Source organism: Cricetulus griseus, chromosome X (assembly GCF_003668045.3).
Source record: "Cricetulus griseus strain 17A/GY chromosome X, alternate assembly CriGri-PICRH-1.0, whole genome shotgun sequence".
Taxonomy (NCBI): Eukaryota; Metazoa; Chordata; class Mammalia; order Rodentia; family Cricetidae; genus Cricetulus; species Cricetulus griseus.
Window position 1 is genome coordinate 52,717,390 of NC_048604.1, and position 22,028 is coordinate 52,739,417.

At 36.0% G+C, this 22,028-nt stretch overlaps 1 protein-coding gene across 22 annotated transcripts in view; it reads right to left on the bottom strand.

Annotated features, from left to right (window-relative positions):
• Window positions 1-12,467: 12,467 nt before the first annotated feature.
• Window positions 12,468-22,028, bottom strand: part of Fam133a (family with sequence similarity 133 member A) — a 40,226-nt gene continuing 30,665 nt past the window's right edge. For all 22 annotated transcript variants that reach the window (XM_035449916.1, XM_027432897.2, XM_027432892.2 and 19 more), the window contains one exon: window positions 12,468-15,412. In XM_035449916.1, coding sequence (XP_035305807.1) covers window positions 14,596-15,342 — 747 coding nt within the window. In that variant the 5' untranslated portion in view covers window positions 15,343-15,412 and the 3' untranslated portion in view covers window positions 12,468-14,595. The remainder of the gene's footprint in view (window positions 15,413-22,028) is intronic.

Sequence of the window (22,028 nt, forward strand, 5' to 3'; positions counted from 1 at the left end):
GAAGTACATAATTCAAGAAGGCTGGCAAACCTTCAAAATCCTGCTGGGAGTAACTAGACAGTTAAGCAGCAAGCACGCACAAGCTTCCATGAATAAAGAAGGATGACTGAAAAGGTCTCTGTGAACATTCTAGAAATTACAACAAGTATAGCTCATAGAATAGAGAGCAAAGATGGGAGCCACAGGAAATCATTTCCAGGCACTGAACCATAGTGAACCAGTGATTCTTTTTTTTTTTATTTTTTTAACTAACTATTTTCTCTTTTTGAAAATGGGATGTGTATACTTGCTGGTGTACTATGACATGACTTGTGTTTTAAAATACTTGTTCCCTTCTAATGCCACTGATTTCAGAATTTGTAAGTCTTAGCTGGCAGGTACACCATTTGAAGACAGGCATTTGAGGGCAAAAGGTTGTCCTGATTTTAATACCATTCTCCTCTTCTTATCCTGTGAGAATCTGTGTCATATGTTCCTGAAAACAAAGAACTGATAAACGATGTCTTTCCTGCTAAGAGGACCTGTATACCAAAGTTAAATTCTCCACCCTTAATTTTTTTGTGTCTGGTATTTGGGCACAACATCACAAAAGTAATTCATAATACACCTTCTATTTAATGTCTATACCACAAATGCATATTGGGAGCATATTCATTGATTCTTTAGATTCACAAGTTTATAAAGAGAGAATTACATTCAGTCAATTGTGTCTACTAAACAACTCTAGCTAGTTTTATGTCAACTTGACACAAGCTAGAATTATTGGAGAGAAGGGACCAACAACTGAGAAAATTCCTCCATATGATTGGGCTGTAGGCAAGCATGTAGGATATTTTCTTAACTAATTGATGGGGGAGGCAGCCTATTGTGAGTGGGACAACTGGGTGGTGGCCCTGAGCTCTACATATAAGCAGGCTGAGCAAGTAGTGGAAAGCAAGCCAGTCAGTAAGCAGCACTCATGCATAGCTCCAGCTTCCATTTTCTTGCTCTGCTTGAGTTTTTGCCCTGACTTCCTTCAATAAAGAACAGTGGTGTGGAAGAGAAAGCCAAATAAATACTTGCCTGCCGAAGTGTCTTTGAGATATGGTGTTTCCTTTCAGTAATAGGAGCTTTAACTAAGACATAGACTATATATCCAATGCCTTCTTCACATGTGCTTCAAAGGAAGATGCTTTAGGAATTTTTCAGCTGATGAAAATTATATGATATTTTTGTGCATTATTGATATTGTAATGGGATGATACTTTTGAAGAACTTAGGATTTACAGGGATGTGAATATTTAGAAATGTTTGGGAGTATTTGAGGTAGATAGAATGGTCCCTCAAATTTCCACAATCTTAATTCCAAATACCTGTTAGAATTTGACATTACATGAGGAAAAAAGAGAATTTTCAGATGCAGTTAAGGTCATCATTACTAATGTACGGAAATTGTGCTTGATTATCAAGTAAGGTCATTGTGAACCTATTCTCGGTGAAGGCAGAGAGATGGAGTAGTGGAAAGAATTAAAATAGGAAACTTCAGCCTCTGCCATTGTGAGATAATCTAAATGAAAGTATTTGAGAATTACAGAAAATTGCAGAACAACACAAGAAGAGCAGTTGGAAAATCTTAAGGTCAGAAACCCCTGAGGCAATGAAATTGTAATCTGAATCTCAGAAGAGAAAGGAACTGGGTGTAGTTTTAAAACTGAGGTCTATCAGTCACTAGTTAATAGCCCAAAAAACATTGTTTTCACATTAGTACTCTATGTAGATTATAGAAAAACAGATGAATGGGAAGGTAGTGATGGAGATAAGTAAATAGAAAAATGAGAGATATAGACAGACAGACAGACAGAAAGAAAGAAAGAAAGAAAGAAAGAAAGAAAGAAAGAAAGAAAGAAAGAAAGATTAAAATGTAATGCTGACTTTCTTCAAGGAAAAAAGCTCTCATATTCATAAGCATATGTGATTCTTTGAGCAGTATATAAAGGATGCGACTGGACCAAGTTTAAACTCTATGAAAATGGAAAAATTTGAAGTTGAGTATAAAAGGCAATTGAATATATTTGTTTCTGAAGATGTAATTAGTAAGATATATAAGACCTGGCAAATTTGGAGTTTTGGCAGAGCATAGACGCTTGGATGATGTACAGAAGGAATTAACAAAGTAGAAAAATAGAAAGATAGGACAACATGATAGGAAATAATATATAATTCCAGAATTTAAAGATTTATTTTACACAGATGTCTACAAAGGATAACCATGACAATAAATTGCAGAAGTGCTGTTGGGAATCCTGGTTGGAGATATATATATATATATATATATATATATATATATATATATATATATATCCAACATCATTAAGTGAGTCATCAACATTATTTTGCATTTTCTGAGAATATTTTCTCAGTATGACATATGAATAAATGATAATATTATGAGTGAAATTCTAAGTGCCTGCACATAGACAAGAAATGCCTGGTCCTACTTCCAGGGCCTCTCAGATAGTCCAAGCTTCACAACTATTTCCCATATATAGAGAGCCTAGTTTAGTCAGATGGAGGTTCCACAGCTGTCAGTCCAGAGTGCATGAGTTCCTCTGAGCTTGGTTCATGTATCTCTGTAGATTTCTCCATTATGATCTTGACCTCCATTGCTTATGTATTCTCTCCTCCCTTTCTTCAATTGGATTCCTGGAGTTCAGCCTAGTGCTTGGTTGTGGATCTCTGCATCTGGTTCCACGAATTACTGGATGAAGGCTCTATGATGATAGTTGGGGTATTCACCAATCTGATTACAGGGCCAGTTTGGGCAGCCTCTGCACTATTGCTATATATTCTGGTAACCTAGGCCCAGTCCAATTTCTCTATTCATAACCAAAAGTAATCAATGTTTTCCATGTTATGATTATCATCCTTTTGATAGTTAACTTTATCAATTTGACACAATCTTGATTATGATAATTCAGTTGGGAAAACCTGTCCACTATAGGTGGTACAATTCCATAGGGAGAGATTCCTGAACTGTGTGAATAAATAAAGTGATCTGAGCACAAGCATGCATTCAAAACACATTGCTTTCTCCTCTTGACTCTTGATTACCCTGAAAAGGATAGTGGGTAACCTAGAATGGCTATCCAGATAAAACTTTCTTCTTAAGTTCTTTTGTCAAGTATTTTATCACAGCATAAAAAAACACAAAAAAACTAATACAGTTCCCACACATAACATTTTCCTTCTACCAGCAATGAATTTAGTAATAAAAATGGAGTTTGTTATATTATTTTGTTGTTTAACCATATGGCAAGTTACTTTCCTTTTTCCTATTTATTCTTCAGTCTTATTTCAAATTGGAGTTTTAGTCTGACAATGCCATTCTCTCAACCCCAAGATCTCTTTTATTTTTCCTAAGTGGTTTTATTGCCTTTTGATAAGCCTGAAAGGCCCACAGTCTTCATTGTTGTCTCCATCAATTTTCTTAGTCCCTTCTAAACCCAAACTTATATGAAGCCCTTTGAGAATTACAATTATCATTAAAAGTAGACATGTAGGTTTTATATATTTAAAAGTAGAAATTGCACTCATTTTGTATGGAAAAGTTGGTATTACTCATGAAATATCAGAAGCACCTGTTTGAGTACAAAATTGGTCAAATCACACTTGGGAAAAATGTATCAGTGTAATCATACTATATATTCATAAGAAGTAAAAGCACCTTTTCAATTACACTAATGACTCCCACACCAAAAAAATGCATGAGGCAGTCAGCAGATTAAATAAACAGTCAGTGAATAGATGATATATCAAGTGGGATTTAGGATACAGGAAACACAACAGATATGATTTGAGAATACCCTGGAGAAAGATTAGGTTAACATTCAAATTTTTATACAAGTGAACTGATTACCAGTAGATGGAGTACCCTCATGGGGGATGTCCTTCTGTATGATGTGAATATGTCTTTGTCTTATTGGTTGATGAGTAAGTGTTGATTGGCCAATAGCCAGGCAGGAAGTATAGGCAGGGCTACCAGACTAGAATAATTTTGGTGAGAGGAAGGCAGGGAACAAGACACACACACACACACACACACACACACACACACACACACACACAGAGAGAGAGAGAGAGAGAGAGAGAGAGAGAGAGAGATGCCATATAGGTGCCAGGAAGGCAGGTTGCCTGGGCATTCTCCAGTAAGCCTAAGTCATGTGGAGATACCTAGATCAACAGATATGGGTTAGTAATTAAGAGACAGCAGCCAGTAAGAAGCCTGAGCAATTGGCCAAAGAGTTTATAATTAATATAAGCTTCTGTGTGTGTATTTAAGACTGAATGGGACCTGGCAGGATAGAATCCTCTGTCCACATTACCCATGCTTGTGGACAATTTTCCACTAACCTTCATATTTTCCCTCTCTGATTTCTGCTGTATGAATGACAATCATTGCAGTTTCTGTACATCAATGGGCTACAATACTTTAGGGCTTTTGGTTGCATGTAGGCAATTAAGATTCCTGGAAATGAAAGAAGGGGAACACAATGGGCTCAGAATATTTATTTATTCACTAGGATCATGTTAGGCATTCTGTGTCTCTTAATCTCTTACCAGCAAAGGGGATCTCTTTGCAAGTATATATGTTTTCAGTAGTAACATCAAGACTTATTGTGTCTTTACCTAAACTTTTGAGAGTCAAAACACTGTTGGTGCCATAAGTGAGTGTCCCCATAAGTGAGTGTCAAAGACACAAACTGTACTGGATTACAAAACATTAAACCAAAGCAGATAAATTTAATCTGAGAGAAAACATCAATATTTTCATCATACATGAGCAATATCTCTCAAAATGCAATCCCTAAACCACTGGTTCTCAACTTGTAAGTCACAACCCTTTTGACAAACCCATGTCTAAAAATGTTTACACTATGATTCATAATGGTAGCACAATTATAGTTATGAAGTAGCAGGGAATATAATTTTATGGTTTTGGGTCACCATGACATGAGCAAATGTATTAAAGGGATACAGCATTAGAAAGCTTGAGAACTATTGCCCTAGACAATCATTATTGGTTTGACTAGGGAATTTATTATAACTCTTTATTTTTGGAGATCATTCCTGAGCCACTTGAATTAGACTCTGGGATTAGGCCTCAGTAATGTGTTTAGCAACCCTTTCAGGTAGTTCTGACAAACACTGATTCTTGAGAAGCACTGCACTGGAAGAAAGAGGTCAGACATCCAGGACAATGAGAATGTCAAATGGCACCGATAGTATAATCTTCTCAACTCCATAGTATTTAAACCCCAGTCCATGGAACAGTGTGAGATGCTGTCATGGATTTGTGATCCTAATGTCAATCGAAATAATGGGATCCTGGGGTGTTAAAGGTAAACCAAGAGATTTTTTACTCTCAGAGATATAGTATGTATGATTTTTGAAACAAGACAGATGTTTTGTTGATCTAAGCTTTTAGACTTTTTTATATTCTAAAGGAAACTGGCAATAATTAATCAGTTTATCCCACATCCCTATAAATTACTTCAGTAGTAGTCTACCAAGTTGGTGATTGAGAATAGAGGCAGAAAAAGTCTGAATGAATTCAGAAACCCAATTTGAGTCTCTATAATCTTGCCTTCTTCTGAGATGCCAGGGTGAATCCAATCAAGGTTTTTCTGTTGAGGGGGTAAAGTATAATTACGGAGTAGTAGTCTGGAATGTGGTCACAGGCTTATAACACAAAGTTCTAACAATAGTTTCTTAGTGAAATAAGCAGTTATTCATTACTGAATATGCACCTTATGAAGAAAAACACTCTGATCTGAGAATAGCTCTGTGCCTGGAATTTGAGTTGTTTCTTGAGATTTCAGACTGACACTGTATACCACTGGCCAAAGACTATTTAAAGCAGGAGCTTGTGAAATGAGCTCAGTGATGTTCCTTCCACAACACATTCATTTGGACTCTACTTCCATTGTGAATCCCCACCCACCCCACACAGAGTAGCAGAATATGTACTAGGAAACAATATGTGAAGCAATTGGCAGGGTTTCCATAACTGATCCTTGTCATATGACAAAGAAAGGGGAGGGGGAACTTTTCATGACAAAAAACAAAATCTCTAAGGAATTTTCATGTAATCACTACAAGCAAATATTTAGGAAAATCATAGGAATTTTTTCAAGTCTTTGCTTTCTTCATTTTTATATTTAAATTAGAGACAAGATTATTTTGTATGTCAATCCCAGTTCCCTCTCTCTCCCCTCCTCCCCTGCCCCCCACTAACACCCTACCTATCCCATACCATTTTTGCTTCCCAGGAAGAGTGAGGTCTTCCATGGGCGTTCTTCGGAGTCTGTCATATCCTGTGGGATAGGGCCTAGGCCCTCCCCCTTGATACTCCCTCATCTTAGACACAGGGAATTTTTTATAGCATTCCCTTTATCACACTTTTCTGGATGGTACAAAAGCAAGGTGTGTCAATGAAAATAACAATATATCATCACAAATAACTAATAAGAAATGCAATGACAGCAATTGTATCAATTGTGAAACCTTTACAACAGAAAATCAACACAGACCCTGGAATCTACTATATAACTACAGATCTATAAAATTATTTCATTGAATTTTCACCAGCTGGGCTAAGATAGAAAACCCACTTTGTATGTGCATGACAACAATATGTTATTGATTGTATCATCTCAAGGCCATGAACTTATCAATTCTCAGTCAAAATATAGTCTGAGCATACTTTGAACAAATTGATATCTGTCAGAATATCACTTTGGACTGACCATTAAATTAATAATAGTTTATAAACTGGATCTATTGAGTAAAAAGCATCAAGCATTCTACATTTGTTCATATTAAATTTCACTAACAGTGTATCATTTTTTTCAGGTTTAATTTAACATATTTGGATCTTTTGTTATTCACCAAATATTCCTGCTTTTAAAAAGAAATGCAAAATTCAAGTCTGCCAAGTTTTCAGATAAGTTTGTACATATTTCTCTTTCTGTATTTATGTTGCTTTATACCAATATGAAACCTTTCAGGAACTGACAAAATTCCATGGAGCATAAAGTGAGCAACATTACCATAGATACTTTAGTAAGACTGATGAATGACATAGAGTATAAAACACATCATACACATATTCATAACTTGCAATATCAATGAATATCTGTGTGCATTGTTCTTCAATATATGTAGAAGGTCCCCTCCAAAATGTGAGCCAAGGTGGTGAAGTTTCTACCACCAACCATTAAAATTAATTACAATGCTTGGTGTATTTTTCATGATTTGGAAGGCACATATTGTACATTTGGTAGGCTCTTCTAGCACTTCTCTTGGTAACCTGTAAAGCTTCCAATTTTAATTTGATGATAAGAAAGAATGGGCTTTTCACCAGCTCCAAGTGAAAGTATAACTGTACTTTATAAACCAAAGGTACTGAAGGTATCAGAAGTTTTCCAGGCATATAGAGGTATATTCAATCTCTAAATCTTAAAATATAACAATATGTTTCCCTTGATTGTAGGATATAGGTCTTATTCTACTTTATTCTTGACATGAAAGTAGTTCCTGGTCAATGAATGAGTTCTAGACATTAGTATTGCTGATTATCAAATAGAATAGCTTTAAATAACTAGATTTGAATCTTCACAGTAACATTTAATTATAAAACAGAAGTTGTATATATTTGTCCTATATAAATCTGGTGAGAATTATAATAATTAGAGCAGATGATCCAGCAGTCACGCTTCTTGATACTTGGTATGATTTGGATATAAGTGCACCAGAAAAGCCCAAGTCTTTGGTCCCTAGTTGGTGTTGTTAGGGATATTCTTGAAACACAAATAGAGCACTTGGGTGGGTTCTTAGGAATACTTTCCTTTTCTTCAGTCTCATTTTGTATGATTTCTGTCTGAAATGAAGTAAATAAGCCCTCTGTCAGATATTTCCACTCTCTTGACGTTATGTCTAAGTACTTAAGGCCAAACTTTCTTGGGATGAGTGTAAGCCAAAAATAAGTCTGCTTTCCTTGTGTTGTTTATGTCAGACACATCTTGGCTATAATAGCACATCGCTAATACTGTATTTATCTATAAGTAGCTGATGGCTTTTGGTCATACACAACTTTGCACAATGATGTTATAGTACTTTTCTGCATAGTTTCCAAACTTGGATACAAAAAAGATATATTTTGTTAGTGATTAGATTAACTGTGGTACACCTCTAGAATGTTACTTGGGTTTCAAAAAGGAGTGAATTAATAAGAATGAAATACCAGACAGGAAACTTAATTGAAACTCACCAAGTCAAAGTAACCAGCATGAAAAGACTGTACATTATGTGACCATAAATAAAATATATTATTGAAAAAATCTATGAAGATAATAAACAGATCAGTGTTTTTCAGTATTTAAGAAGGAAGGGATGAGAGATGGAGCAAGGATTTTAAGGCATTAAAATATTCTACTTAATACAACTGTGGTGGATACGAATGATTATTCATGTGTTCAAAACCTACAGAATGTAAAAATACCAGGAATTAGCCAAATATAATCTATGGGCTTTAAATAATAATGTTCTGTCAAAGTAGAATACTAAATTCAATCACAGGTATCATTATTATACAAGATACTTATAGTGTTTGAAGGTGTATATAGTTAAAAAAAACAGGATATCTATATGTTCTGCTTAATTTGCTTAATTTTCTGAGAGTTTAACACTGCTCTAAAATAACACACATGGAAATTGATGAGCACACATCTTGGACTGTTATGGTGTCTTACAGAATTTCTCCCTCAAATAAACCTAGTATTTTATGAAATGAAATACTTAAAATAGTATGCTGATTGGGTGAAGGATAGGGTTACAAGGCCTGATCCCTAGCTGAGAAACTGTTGCTAATTATTGGCTGCTGAAAGAGGGAGAGTCCTTTTTCTTTGTGTGCATGGAGACTGATAAGTTGCCAATGCTCCAGAGGATGGCTCCATATTCATTTGTTAATTGGACTCAATAGGCAATTTTTAACAAAAGACAGGCGTTGGTGGCACACATCTTTAATTCCAGTACTAGGGAGGCAGAGGCAGGCAGATCTCTGTGAGTACGAGGCCAGCCTGGTCTCCAGAGCGAGTGCCAGGATAGGCTCCAAAGCTACACAGAGAAACCCTGTCTCAACCCCCCCCCAAAAATGAGCAAATGGAGTTTGCAGGAGGAAGTTTGCATGTTGTATGAGGGAGTCCAGGAGGAGTTAGACTGAGGTATCCAGGTGATGAAAATAGATAATATACATGTTTGAAAATTTCAAGTAATAAATAAATATTACTTTCAAATCAGTAGAAATATGCTAACTGAACAAAGCTAGACATAAAAGTCACTTGTGTTATCATTCTACACACATTAAATGCCTAGAACAGTGAAAACCACAGAGACAGAAGTTATATCTGTAGTTTCCAAAGGCTTGGAGAAGCATTGGTGGTAGAGGCAGGACATATAAGGAGAATGAAATTTAATTTCATTTATTTATTCTTTCCTTCCCTTCCTCCCTCTTCCCTCTCTCTGACTTTGTTGTTGTTTCTCTCTCTCTGAGTGTGTGTGTGATGAAATATTCAGTGTAGTGATTGAAATAGTCTAACACCGATTGTTCATGCAAATATATTTGTGAGGATAATTAACATTGGATTGAATGAAGAAGACACTCATGAACATAAAAACTATATCTCAAGTTGCTGTAAAAAGAGAGTTTATAGATAAAATTTAGTACACTGCATTTATTTAGAGTCTCCTTTCTTCAGTGACCTGATCAACTACTTTCATTAAAATGAGGAGCTCCCTAACACTATCCACCATCACTGTAAGACAAAAAAAATGAAAACTCTCCAGCTTTAAGAGGATAATAATACACTCCATGTGAAGCTATGGTGCAATAATAAAAATAAATACAATAGAAAATAATGATGATGTGCTAGGCATGGTACATATACCTTTAATACCAGCACTAAGGAGGCAGAGACAGGAAGATCTCTGTGAATTCAAGGACAGTCTAGTCTACATAGTGCAATCTAGGATGGCAAGGGCTATATAGTGAGACCATGTCTTAAAAATAAAGACAAAAAGATAAAAAAACTATCAAGAGGAAGAAAAAGATAACTGCAAATGTTTGCTGTATGCTGAGGACAGAATTAAATGCTTCAAGTGTTATGTGATTCTTGCAGGAGTCTTTGAGATGGTTCCTATTATTTTGCTGATTTTTGTATATGAGGGAGTTGAATTACAAACAGGTGAACCAATTTGCTGGAGGTCACACATCAAGAAAACTTAGAATACGGATTCAGTTCTGATTATCTGAGAGCCAAGATCTTAGTAACTGGATCTGCAAGGATATAAACTCTATAATACAAGGATACAATGCAAATTGGCAAACATGACTATGCTAGTAGTTTGTTTTTGTCAACTTGACCCTAGCAGTATCATCGGGGAAGAAGGAACCTCAATTACGAAGGCACTTTCATCATATTGGCATGTTACTTGATGTGGAAGGGTCCAGCCCTGTTAGTGTTGCCATGCCTGGGCAGGTGGTCATTGGTTGTGGAAGAAAGCAGGCTGAACAAGTCATGAGAGCAAGTCATTGAGCATCTTTTTTTCATAGCCTTTGTTTCAGTTCCTACCTTGAGCTTCACCCTTGACTTCTCTAGATGGATGATGGATAGTGATGTTCAGGTATGAGCAAAATAAACCCTTTCCTCCACAAATTACTTTTGTGTTGGGACCCAGCCCCCACGGGGTCTCTGTGAGTTGTTTTCCAGCATAGCCACAGGTACCTCCTGTTTTTCTAAGCCCCGCCCACTAACATCCTGTTATGAACCTTTCTTGTTATTGAAACATTATGCCTTGCCCCCATCCCCTTCTTGCTTAGTTGGCTGTGGGCGGGGGTTGTGGTTTCATTGTTTATGATGGGGCATGGTAATGTGTTCTGCTAGCAGGTGATGTTTTTCCCATCTCCCCTTGTATATAAGCTGCTGGCTGCAATAAACCGATGGCATTCACTTCTACCAAATGACCGGAGTTCTGTCCTTCTTAATCCGCGGACTCTTGCCTGGTTTGGTTAGTCAGTTGCTGGTGTTGGCAACAGTGACACTTTTGCTCTTAGTTTTCATCACAATAATAGAAAACAAACTAGAATAGTGCCACTGAAGTGTCAAGTAAATGTGCTACTCAGTCCTCTGCAGGCATAAACCTGTTATGGTGGTACATGCCTGTCTTCTTAGCTTTCCAGATGCAGGATGATGATGATCTTAAGGTTATTCTTGGGCTACTTGGTGAGTTTTGAGGCCTACCTGTGATATACAATATTTTGCTTCAAAAAAATGCTTCAAAAAGATAGCACGTGTTGATAAAACCTAATGTCCTATTTGCATCTCAGGAAGGAATAAAAAAAGTCAGTTCATCTCAAGTACACCACAAGAATGTTTCTGAATGTCAGCTTAAAATGAAGGCATAAAGTAAGTATAAAGAAACATGTTAAATAAAATAATTTTATGAAATATAGCTAAACAGAAATGACTACTGAGAACTCTGGAAATGTTGAGGTGGCAAAGTGTTTGTGATAACAGCATGAGGACCCCAGATTGGACCACAAGCATCATTTAAAAGGTGGTATATATCAGTAATCCCAGTGCTGGGAGTGGGGCAGGATAATTCTAGGAATTTATGGCTAGCTGATTTAGATGAATCATTGATGTTGATGTTCAGTTCAGTGAGAGACCCTGAAGAACACTGCCCCCCAGAAAAAGGAATGAAGGGTGGATGGCAATCTCTGGCTTCCAATCATGGTAACCCTCACACACAAATCCATCCATACATACATAAACACAACACACACACACACACACACACACACACACACACACACACACACTATTCACTATATTCACCAAAGAGATACAAAGTATATAACGTTGAGAGTGATTAAAACATAGTTTTAGCAAAGCAAGTCGGAATACAAACTGAAATGGGTACAACATATTGGATGCACCAAGATAGGATAGATATGGAATGTTTTCTTTTAATTTTTCAATTGCTAATGGACTACACATTGTTGATGCATTTATTGTATGTATATATTGTTTATAGCTGTTGTACTTATTGCATGTAGTTTTTCTTAAAAAAATAATTTAAGCCAGGTGGTGGTGGCACACACCTTTAATTCCTGCACTTGGGAGGCAGTGGCAGGTGGATTTCTGTGAGTTTGAGCCCAGTCTGGTCTAAAAGAGCTATTTCCAGGACAGTCTCCAAAGCCACAGAGAAACCCTCTTTCGAAAAAGAAAGAAAGAAAGAAAGAAAGAAAGAAAGAAATAAATGTCTAATAACGGTAATTGAATAACTTTTGTAAATGATTAAAATATGTAGAATTTTCTGTTATTCTTCATTTTAGGTAAGGTTGTGATACAAAAAGAAGAGGCCCAAGCTCTAAGTGGCTGAACACATAATAATTTATTTATTACTCTCATTACTCTCAGTCCACTGCAAGTTCATGAGTTTTCCAGGTCAAACTCCTTGTAAAGTGTGACATAAAGATACAGCTTGCATCATTCTTAGAGGCGTGCCTTCTCATTCCAGTTATGGTGGAATGTAAAGAGACAGTTGAAGTGTCATGCAGGAATTGTTTCTGCTCACAGGTGGAAATGACACATCACTTCTGTTTTCAGTTCCTCTGGTCTAAGTAGTCAAATTGGACCACCTAACTACAAAGAGCTGGGAAGGAATGGGAGCACAGAGCTATTGGATGAATTGTGTTTTGCCATATTCTACAAACAATATAAGTTTTAAAAACACTTAATGAATATTGTTGAAAAAACACTATATGGCTATAAAATACCCATTAAATACAATAATTTTATCAGCAATATACATATAGATATATTTGAAGAAACAGTTGTAGTTATGAAATCCCAAGGTGATCTGGCATGACATTACTAGAATACTGAAAGAACCACATTGAGAGAGTCCAATGTTGCCACTGAAACATTCTGCAGAGATGACAAGTCACTTATCTACTAGAGGTTTCCTCTAACTTTGCTTTTGACTCAGAGAATCTGAGGTTAAATCATTTGTTTGAAAGAAACACTGAGCCTCTCTCATCATGACAAAATACTTTATACCATGACAATATTATTGTATCTTCTATAATAGATGTTTTTGAAACATAAACTTATATTTTATACTACTATGATATAGAAATGTGAAGTAAAAATATTTTAACTCATTTTTAACATTAGTGGTGAATTTCAATCAGCAACAGACACAAGGCACCGGATCTTAGTAATATATGGACACAAAAAGATAAATTATATAATCATTACCTAAACTTAACTTCCATTATACTGCAGTGCTAATATTTAAGACAAGAAACATTTAATGGACATACTAATATTTAGGCAGTAGTTTATGTAACAAGACACACAGCATACTAAAAGTCAGACAAAACATGATTTTAGTAAACCAGCTTCAATATGAAGGCATTGCAATTTCCTAAAGACCTTCTTTTTACATGCTAAATATTTTGGGGAAATGTACAATTTAAACACAGTAATGAGATGAAAATAACACCCAAAGTTTAACATATGAAAAACTTGAACTTTATATCTTAACCATAAATTCTTTTTAAAAGTATTATGCTTGTCATAAAGAATATCACTGATTAATTAAAATGGCAGGATAAGGTACACAAAAATCCTAATGTTTATTCATAAAAAGCAAATAATCAAAACCAGGGACAGTTTTAAATGATTCTCCTTCAAAAAATAACAGTTAATTCAAATCATGTAGTCTTCTAATGTAAAATAGCATTTAGTCCTGGAGAGTGAATAGTACTGAAGTGGAGGTAAATGTCATAGCTTTGGGGGCTTTTATGCTGTAAACTGCTTTCTTGTTCTCTTGATCAAATACATAACAACATTCTACAATTTCAGCATGTAAAAAATAAATGGCTGCTGCACTGGCAAAATAAGATGTGTAAGGATTAAAGGCACACTATTCAGCTAGCCAGAGTAGCAAACACTTCCCCCTCCCACTCCCTGACTTGCGCCCTTCCCCAATGTAAACAAAAAATTCTTGAAAAAATGTAACATCAACAAATTATTCTACAAAATTAATTTTTGAACAACAATGCTGTCTTATCTTCAAAATATCAACCATAATTGTCAGCATGATTCTGTCTTTTAAAGATGTCTAAAAATCACATACATTTAACATTTGATATATTTTTGGTCAAAATTATTCATTGCCTAAAACATTTTACTTGAACTCCAAACATTTTAACACTAGTATGACAACTGAGGTTTGGTTCCAAGAGGAGTAACTATTAGGCATAAAGACAGACATTAAACAAACAAAATTTCACATATATAAGCTGCAGGCAACAAATACAGCCTTTTCTGGCACAGTGGCATTTTACTGGCAACTTAAAGTCCAGAATAACTCTATTAATAAAGGGAATCTCATGCATTTTGGTAAATGTGACCTAGCTTTTCACAGTTGAAGTTTCCTTTAGATTTTGTTTCATTTTAAATGTGGAAAGCCTGTTTGGTTTTTCTGTTATGCTGACTTGTGACTTGAACTGGATTTCTTCTTTTTCTTCTTACTGTGTTTCTTGTGATGTTTCTTCTTTTTTTTCTTTTTTAGCTTTTCCATTTCTCTTTCTTGATCATCATATTTTCTTTTCTTTTTTGCCTGCACCTCTTCTTCATAATCTGATTCAAATGAGGATTCTGAAGAGGATGGCTTTTCCTCAGAAGCTTTCTTTCTTTTCTTGCTGTAGCTTTTGGTATATTTTTCTTTATCTGTTTCATCCTTTGCCTTTTTCTTCTTTGGAGGAAGCTCCTTGCTTGGCAATTCTGATTCACAGCTGGAGCTATCTGACGACTTGTGGGAACGGTTCTTCTTTTTCTTTCTCCTTTTTCCTTGTTTCTTGCGCTCATCCTCAGAATCTGAAGAACTGCTGGATGAATCAGAGCTTGATGAAGAGGATGTGTACCGACAAGATTTCTTCTTTTTCTTTTTCTTTCTCTCTTTTCTTTTGGATGAATTGACATTTCCACCTAATATTTTCTCTCTGCTTTTCTCAAGCTCTTTCTTCCAATTTTCATTCATTTTTTCTTCAAATTCAGCCAATGCCTTAGATCCTTTCTTTTTATTTTCTAATTGTTTCTTTACTTCTTCCCAGGTGGGCCTTGGTCGATTCAGATAATCTTGTATAGTTGGGCCTGCGGATTGACTTGCACCCCTCCATCTAGCCATTGCTATAGGATTCATATATGCTACTCGGTTATCACGTTTCCCCATGGTGCCAGGTGGTTGTCAGAGAAGACTACCAGTACCAAGGTTACTGCTAGTTTAACAAGGAGTCTTCATTCTGTGAAAGAAGCAGATCAAAAAATAATTGAACACCTTTAAAACACAATAATATATAAGTTTAATTTCATTAATAACCATCACTGAAGAGGAGGGGGAAGATTGGATAAATGAAAGTTAGAGCAGGAACAGAGCAAACCAGTGTTTTCTGAACATGATAAGACTGCTGCCCTCATGAAGTCATAGTAGCTGTTGTTTCCTGGACAACATTAAGAAGTCACCATTCTTGCACAGAGATGGGAGGACTCCAATCTCTACCTCTAACAGAGGAGCTATTAACAGTTGACAGATTGTAGGGAGAGACAGCTGGTCTTTAAGGGAGTGGCTCCTGGTAGGATGGCCATGGTCTAGTGAATGACTCCATACCCATGAGAGTACATGAGTAGCACAAACAAAAATTCAGAAGATTATTTTAAAAAAAGAATACTCAAATTTGGGTGTGGGAGATGTAAGATTGGATCTGGAAGAAACTAAGGGATAAGCAGGGGTAAATATGATCAAATTACACTGTATGAGATTCTCTTAAGTATTAAAATGTTATACTTAATAGAAAATTTCAAAACTGTTGCATTTTAGGAAAAATCTATACATCAATTTACTTTTTTGCTTAGTACACACAATATACTATGAATTGCTATAAAGTTAAATGTATTTTATTGATCTCATGTAAGAGTCTGCCAGAGACCAGTAGTATTTAATAACCATTTTATTTTACTAAGAATCTTACATATCATTTTCCTTTCTTTCATTCCTGCCTTACATGGTAAAGACAGGAAAATTTACAGTTAAAATCTACCAGGCAAATAGATATTCTTTAACCTAGGTAAGTACAGAAAAATCTACCCCCATTTCTTTTGACAGAACCCCAGATGTAATATTTGGAAAATCGTTCTTTCTCATCTCTCATATCTAAACCATTACTAGACTGGGCTGTTTAAACCTTTATAATAATTATCATTCTATTCCTTTTTCACAAATACATTGTTATTGGCTTTGTCCATGCCACTATTACTTCCCATTTGATTTCACTCTCTATCATTTATTAAATATTTATAACCAAAGACTTTGTTAATCACTGCAATGGATTATCTCATTAAATCCTGAGCCTAAGCCTATGAAATTGAGCATATTATTATACCCATTTCACAGATAAACTAACACTTAGAAAATCTGACTATAACTTGTATGAAGAAACAGAGATAAAATTAAAATACAAACAGAACTTAAATCAAAGCTGCTTTATTTTCAAACCCTATGCACATAACACATTTTATTTAACCTTCATGACTACCTTTAAATTATTTCCCCTATTTCTACTTCCTGTCTTCTATTACAGGCCCACAGTAATCTGAGAGATCATGAAAAAAATTTAAAAGCTTAACAATTTATCAAAACGCAAGGAAAATACTATAAATGTATTATTTGAAATACCTTGAATTTAACTCTTATTTTAATTTGGTTACTAACTCTTGTTCACAATTTTCTTGGTTCATGAAACATGACAATTTCTAAACTTGAGCATTATAATTAAAATTCTTCTGGTTTAAGTTCAAGTATCAGTTCCTCAGAAATAAAATCTGTAGAATACATTATTTAATGTCCCTAATGTGATAAGACACAATGTTTAACACCAACAATTTTATATAACTCAAACTTATAATGAAGTAACTTGCTCCTGTCTAACCTTCATCCTCTTTTTCAACGTGTTAGAACTTATTTCTTAATTTATAGGACATATTAAACTGATAGTCATTTTGCTTCTGCATGTTTGTCGACTTCTAAACATAAGGCCAAGAGGGGTAAAGGCCATGTTTGAATTATACTATTTTTCATGGTGTTCCTAATATATAACATAATTTGGCTCATACTAAATACTCAAAATATTTGGTCATTTATAAATACAATAATTGATACATGGATTGGCTATGTAAAAGAAACATTCAGAAGGAAATCCCCAAATGTAGTCTTATTTATTTATCTATTTTGTTACAGTATTATGTTGTCCTTGGAGACCTGGAAATCCCTATGTTAAACAGGTTAGTTTGAAATTCACAGAAATCTGCCTGCTGCTGCCTCTCAAGTGCTGGGATCATAATCAATCTGAGCTAGTCATTTTTATACAGAAATCTGGAGAATAAACAAATTCACCTTGGAAATGAAGTAATGAAGGACATTTCAAGGAGGGGAAACAGTAAGCCAGGCGGTGGTGGCACATGCCTTTAATACCAGCACTTAGGAGACAGAGGCAGGTGGATCTCTGTGAGTTAGAGGCTAGCCTGGCCTACAGATCAAGGAAAGGCTCCAAGGCTACACAGAGAAACTGTCTCAAAACGACAAAGCAAAACAAAACAAAACAAAACAAAACAAAAGAATGGGAAACAGTATGTTAGAAAACACTGCAATTACAAAGCATGTCATGCAGTTACTGATGGCATAGCCTAAAGAGATGTTAGTATGGGGGAGGTGCAGCTTCATAGGCAGTTAGAAGCTTGGGGACCCTTTTAAAAATCTGACTTTAAAAATCTTTGTCTTACACTTGATAAGAAATAAGTGCAACATTTTAAGCAGAAGATAAAGATGATCAGACACATGATAGATTTTTCTGTTAGTCACTATCTTCACTTCTGACCTGTTAATTCCACCTATAATAGCTACCTATCACAATATGAGCTTTATGACATGTCAGTGACAAGGTGGTGCCCTCCTGTGTTTGATTTACTGTGTTCTATATTCCATTCTCTTATATCCAGATACTATCAGGTTTTCTGTCATCTTCTTTCTTACTTCTGCACCAAAAACATTATTGTTTCTCTGACCTAAACACCAGAACCCCAGAGCACTTTAATTTACACTGGATTTGATAGTTCCTTCTGTTATTCTATGCATGTAGTAACAAGATCTATTCTAATTTTCATTCTTTGAGCTTCAGTTCTGACGTCAGTTAGAAAATCATGGAAAGGTCAATGCAAACAGGAAGTGGATCTATGTTAATGAGGTTTAGTTTACTGAGGGTTACATACAGGGTAGTTCATGGTTAGATGCTATTTTAAGCAAAAGGTGACATGTTCATAAATATGAGCATTTAGGAGACCATTCTTTATAGAAAGAAAGATGGGTTGAAATCAGGTAAGATTGAAGGCAATGAAAATATTTATGTATTCATGTTGTTGAGAATGAAATATTTTAAACAAAAATAGTGATGGTATCAATTGTTGAACTAGCAAAATATGTGTAACATATTTGAAGGTTAATATACTGACTTAGTGAAAAATTACATATAATGAACAGAGAAGAGAAAGGAATTAAGGCAAGGTTCTAGTTCAAAATACAAGTTAAAAGCAATAGCATTCATGAGGTAACATAAAAAAATGAAATAGAGTAAGGCTCAAGGCTAGGTTTTACACTTATAGTCTATGAAGTGCTCCTAGATACCTGCATTAATTCACACGAAGAACGTTGGATATACTGGTGTTGGTACTCTGAAAATGAACTGAGTTAGAAGTATAGTATCAGCAGTCACTCAGTGATGATTGAAGCCATGAGAAAAAAGTTAAAGTGTACCTTTCAGGAATATTTCAAATTAAATTTTAGAAAATTGTGTCTTAGAGCCATCATGGTAAGGATCAATCCAGAGACAGAAAGACTAGTCTATAAGATTAGTCAGACTACAAGAGCTAGACAAGAAAAAGAAAGCAATATAAGTGTCTTACGGTTTCTATTGCCTTTAAGGGAGACAATGATCATGGCAAATCTTATAAAAGAAAATGTTTTATAGGAGTGGCTCACTTTTAGTTCAGAGGTTTAGTTCATTATCATCATGGCAGGGAACAAGTCATCATGCAGCTAGATATGGTGCTAGAGGTGAGAGTCCATATATCTTGATCCAATGACAGCAGTAAGTGAACTGTCTCATATGGCATGGCTTGAGCAAATATGAGCCCTGAAAGCCTGCCTCCACAGTGATATACTTCCTCCAAGATCATGCTTACTCCAGTGACTCTCCCTTTGAGGACTATTTTATTTCAATGTACCACATTCCACTCCCTGGCTCCCAAAGGATTGTAGCTATATCATAATGCAAAAATGTGTTCAGGGCCACTTCAAAAGTCCCCATAGTCTACAACAGTCACAAACTTATTTCAAATTCTAAATTTCAGTCTCTTTGGAGACTCATGCAATCTCTTAACTGTAATCCCCTGTAAAATCAAGACCCAAAAGAGATCACATGCTTCTAACATAATGACAGTGGATATATACATTGCCACTCCACAACATAGGGAAGGGAGCAAGTGAGGAAATACTGGACTAAAGCAAGATCTAAAACCAGATGGGCAAACTCCAAACTCTGCATCTCCATGTCTGATGTCAAAATGTTCTTCAGATCTCCAACTCCTTTCAGCTGTGTTGACTGCAGCAACCGTCTTTCTCTTGGGCTGATTCCACTCCCTGTTAACAGCTCTCCTCATCAGGCATTCCCACAGCTCTGGCACCTCCACCATATTGGGATCTCCAAGGAAATCCAGGCTTGACCTTCACAGCTTCATGCAATGACCTCTCTAGGCCTCCATTTAGGGACATTTCTGATACATGCCTGAGCTCAGACGTTTTCCTTTGACATGGAGGAAGCTTCCATAATGCCTTTCTTCTATTGTTGTAACCAGAACCATGTGGCCAAAGCTGCCAAGTTGTGCTGGAACAAGGCCCCTTCATTCAATTACATCTTCATTAGCTTTCAGATTTTGATAGTTTACTTCATTCCCATAGCTTGACTATCCTGAAACTAGATCTGGACACCAGGCTGGTCTTGAACTCAGATATCATTCAATTACACCTTCGCCAGCTTTCTGTTTTCCACAGTTTACTTCACTGCCTAAACTTGGCCATTCTAGAACTTGCTCTGTATACCAGGCTGGCATTAAACTCAGAGATCAGCAGCCCTCTGCCTTCCCAGTGCTGGAATTAAAGGCATGTACCACCACAACTGGCTCTGAGATTTTCCTTAATTCCTTTTCGAAAGTTGGAAACTTATCTGGGTGGGATCTTACCTTGAGGTCAAAAACCCTTTTATTCCATTTCTTAGTCTGTTTATCGTCTTGAACACAGACCTTAATTCCATTTCACTTCACTCTACTTCTGGTGCCCCCATTCTCCTCAAATTTTTCTACATCTTGTAATTTTCTTGCTCAGCTTGTTCCTTTTCATTATACATCTTCATTAGAGTTACCACTATTAAACACATGGGACAGTCTATACTAGACTGTTTTGAGATTTCCTCTGTCAGAAGAATTAATCCAAAACACTTCACTGTAGTTTCAGGCAGACTCTTCAGACAAGGGCAAATAGCAACTACATCTTTTACCAAAATTACACAAGAACGAGCTATAGGCCACATACTAATATTGTTCTCTTCTGAGACCTCTTGATCCAGCCCCCCCCCAATGGTTCAGATAAACATCAGCACTGCTGTCTTCAATGCTCCAGTTTGCATGGTCCATTTAGCTGTACTTGAAGCATTCAAATGCTTTTCTAATCTACAGCCCTATGATCCATATTCCTTCAAACCAAAAATATGGTCTGGTCTACTATAGCAATACTCTAGTCCCTGGTACAAACTTCTGTCTTAGTTATGGTTTCTATTGCTATGAAGAGACACAATGACCACTGAAACTCTTACAAAGAAAAATATTTAATTGGTGTGGCTCACTTAAATTTCAGAGGTTCAGTTCATTATTATCATGGCAAGAGGCAAGGCAGCATACAGGCAGACATGGAACTGGAGCTGAGAGTCCTTACATCTTGATGCAAAGGCAACAGCAAATGAACTGTCTCACTGGGCATGGCTTGAGCATACAGGAAACCTCCAAGTCTGCCTCCACATTAACAAACTTCCTCCAATAAGATCATGCCTACTCCAAGAAGGCCACACTTCCTATTTGGTCCACTCCCTTTGGGGACAATTTTAAATGTGTCTTGGGGTTCATCTAGTTAATATACTTATTGGATAACATTTCTATAAAACTAATGGATTTTGAAGGGGACATATTTTCTTGATCTTACATTTTGTTTGTTTTTTTAATAAATCCATTTTATTAATAAAACAAAACAAAAAAGATTAGTCTGATGTTAAAATAATTATTTAAATGCATACGTTCTATTTATATTTTTTATGGTTTAGTACATTGTTGTTTTTGTTTTGTTTTTTGAATATTTTTACATTTTAATTAGAAAGAAGATTATTTTACATGTCAATCCCAAGTCCCTCTCCCTCCCCTTCTCCCCTACCCCCAACTAACACTCTAACTATCCCAAACCCTTTCTGCTCCCCAGGGAGGGTGAGGCTTTCTGTAGGGGGTCTTCAATGTCTGTCATATCCTTTGGGATAGGGCCTAGGCCAACTCCCTTGTGTCTAGGCTCATAGAGTATCCCTCCATGTGAGATGTGCTCCCAAATCCATTCCTATGCTAGGGATAAGTACTGATCCACTACAAGGGGCCCCATAGATTTCTGAGGTCTCCTCACTGACACCCATGTTCATAGGGTTTGGATCAGTCCCATGCTGTTTTCCCAGCTATCAGTCTGGGTACCAAGAGCTCTCCCATGTTCAGGTCAGATTTTTC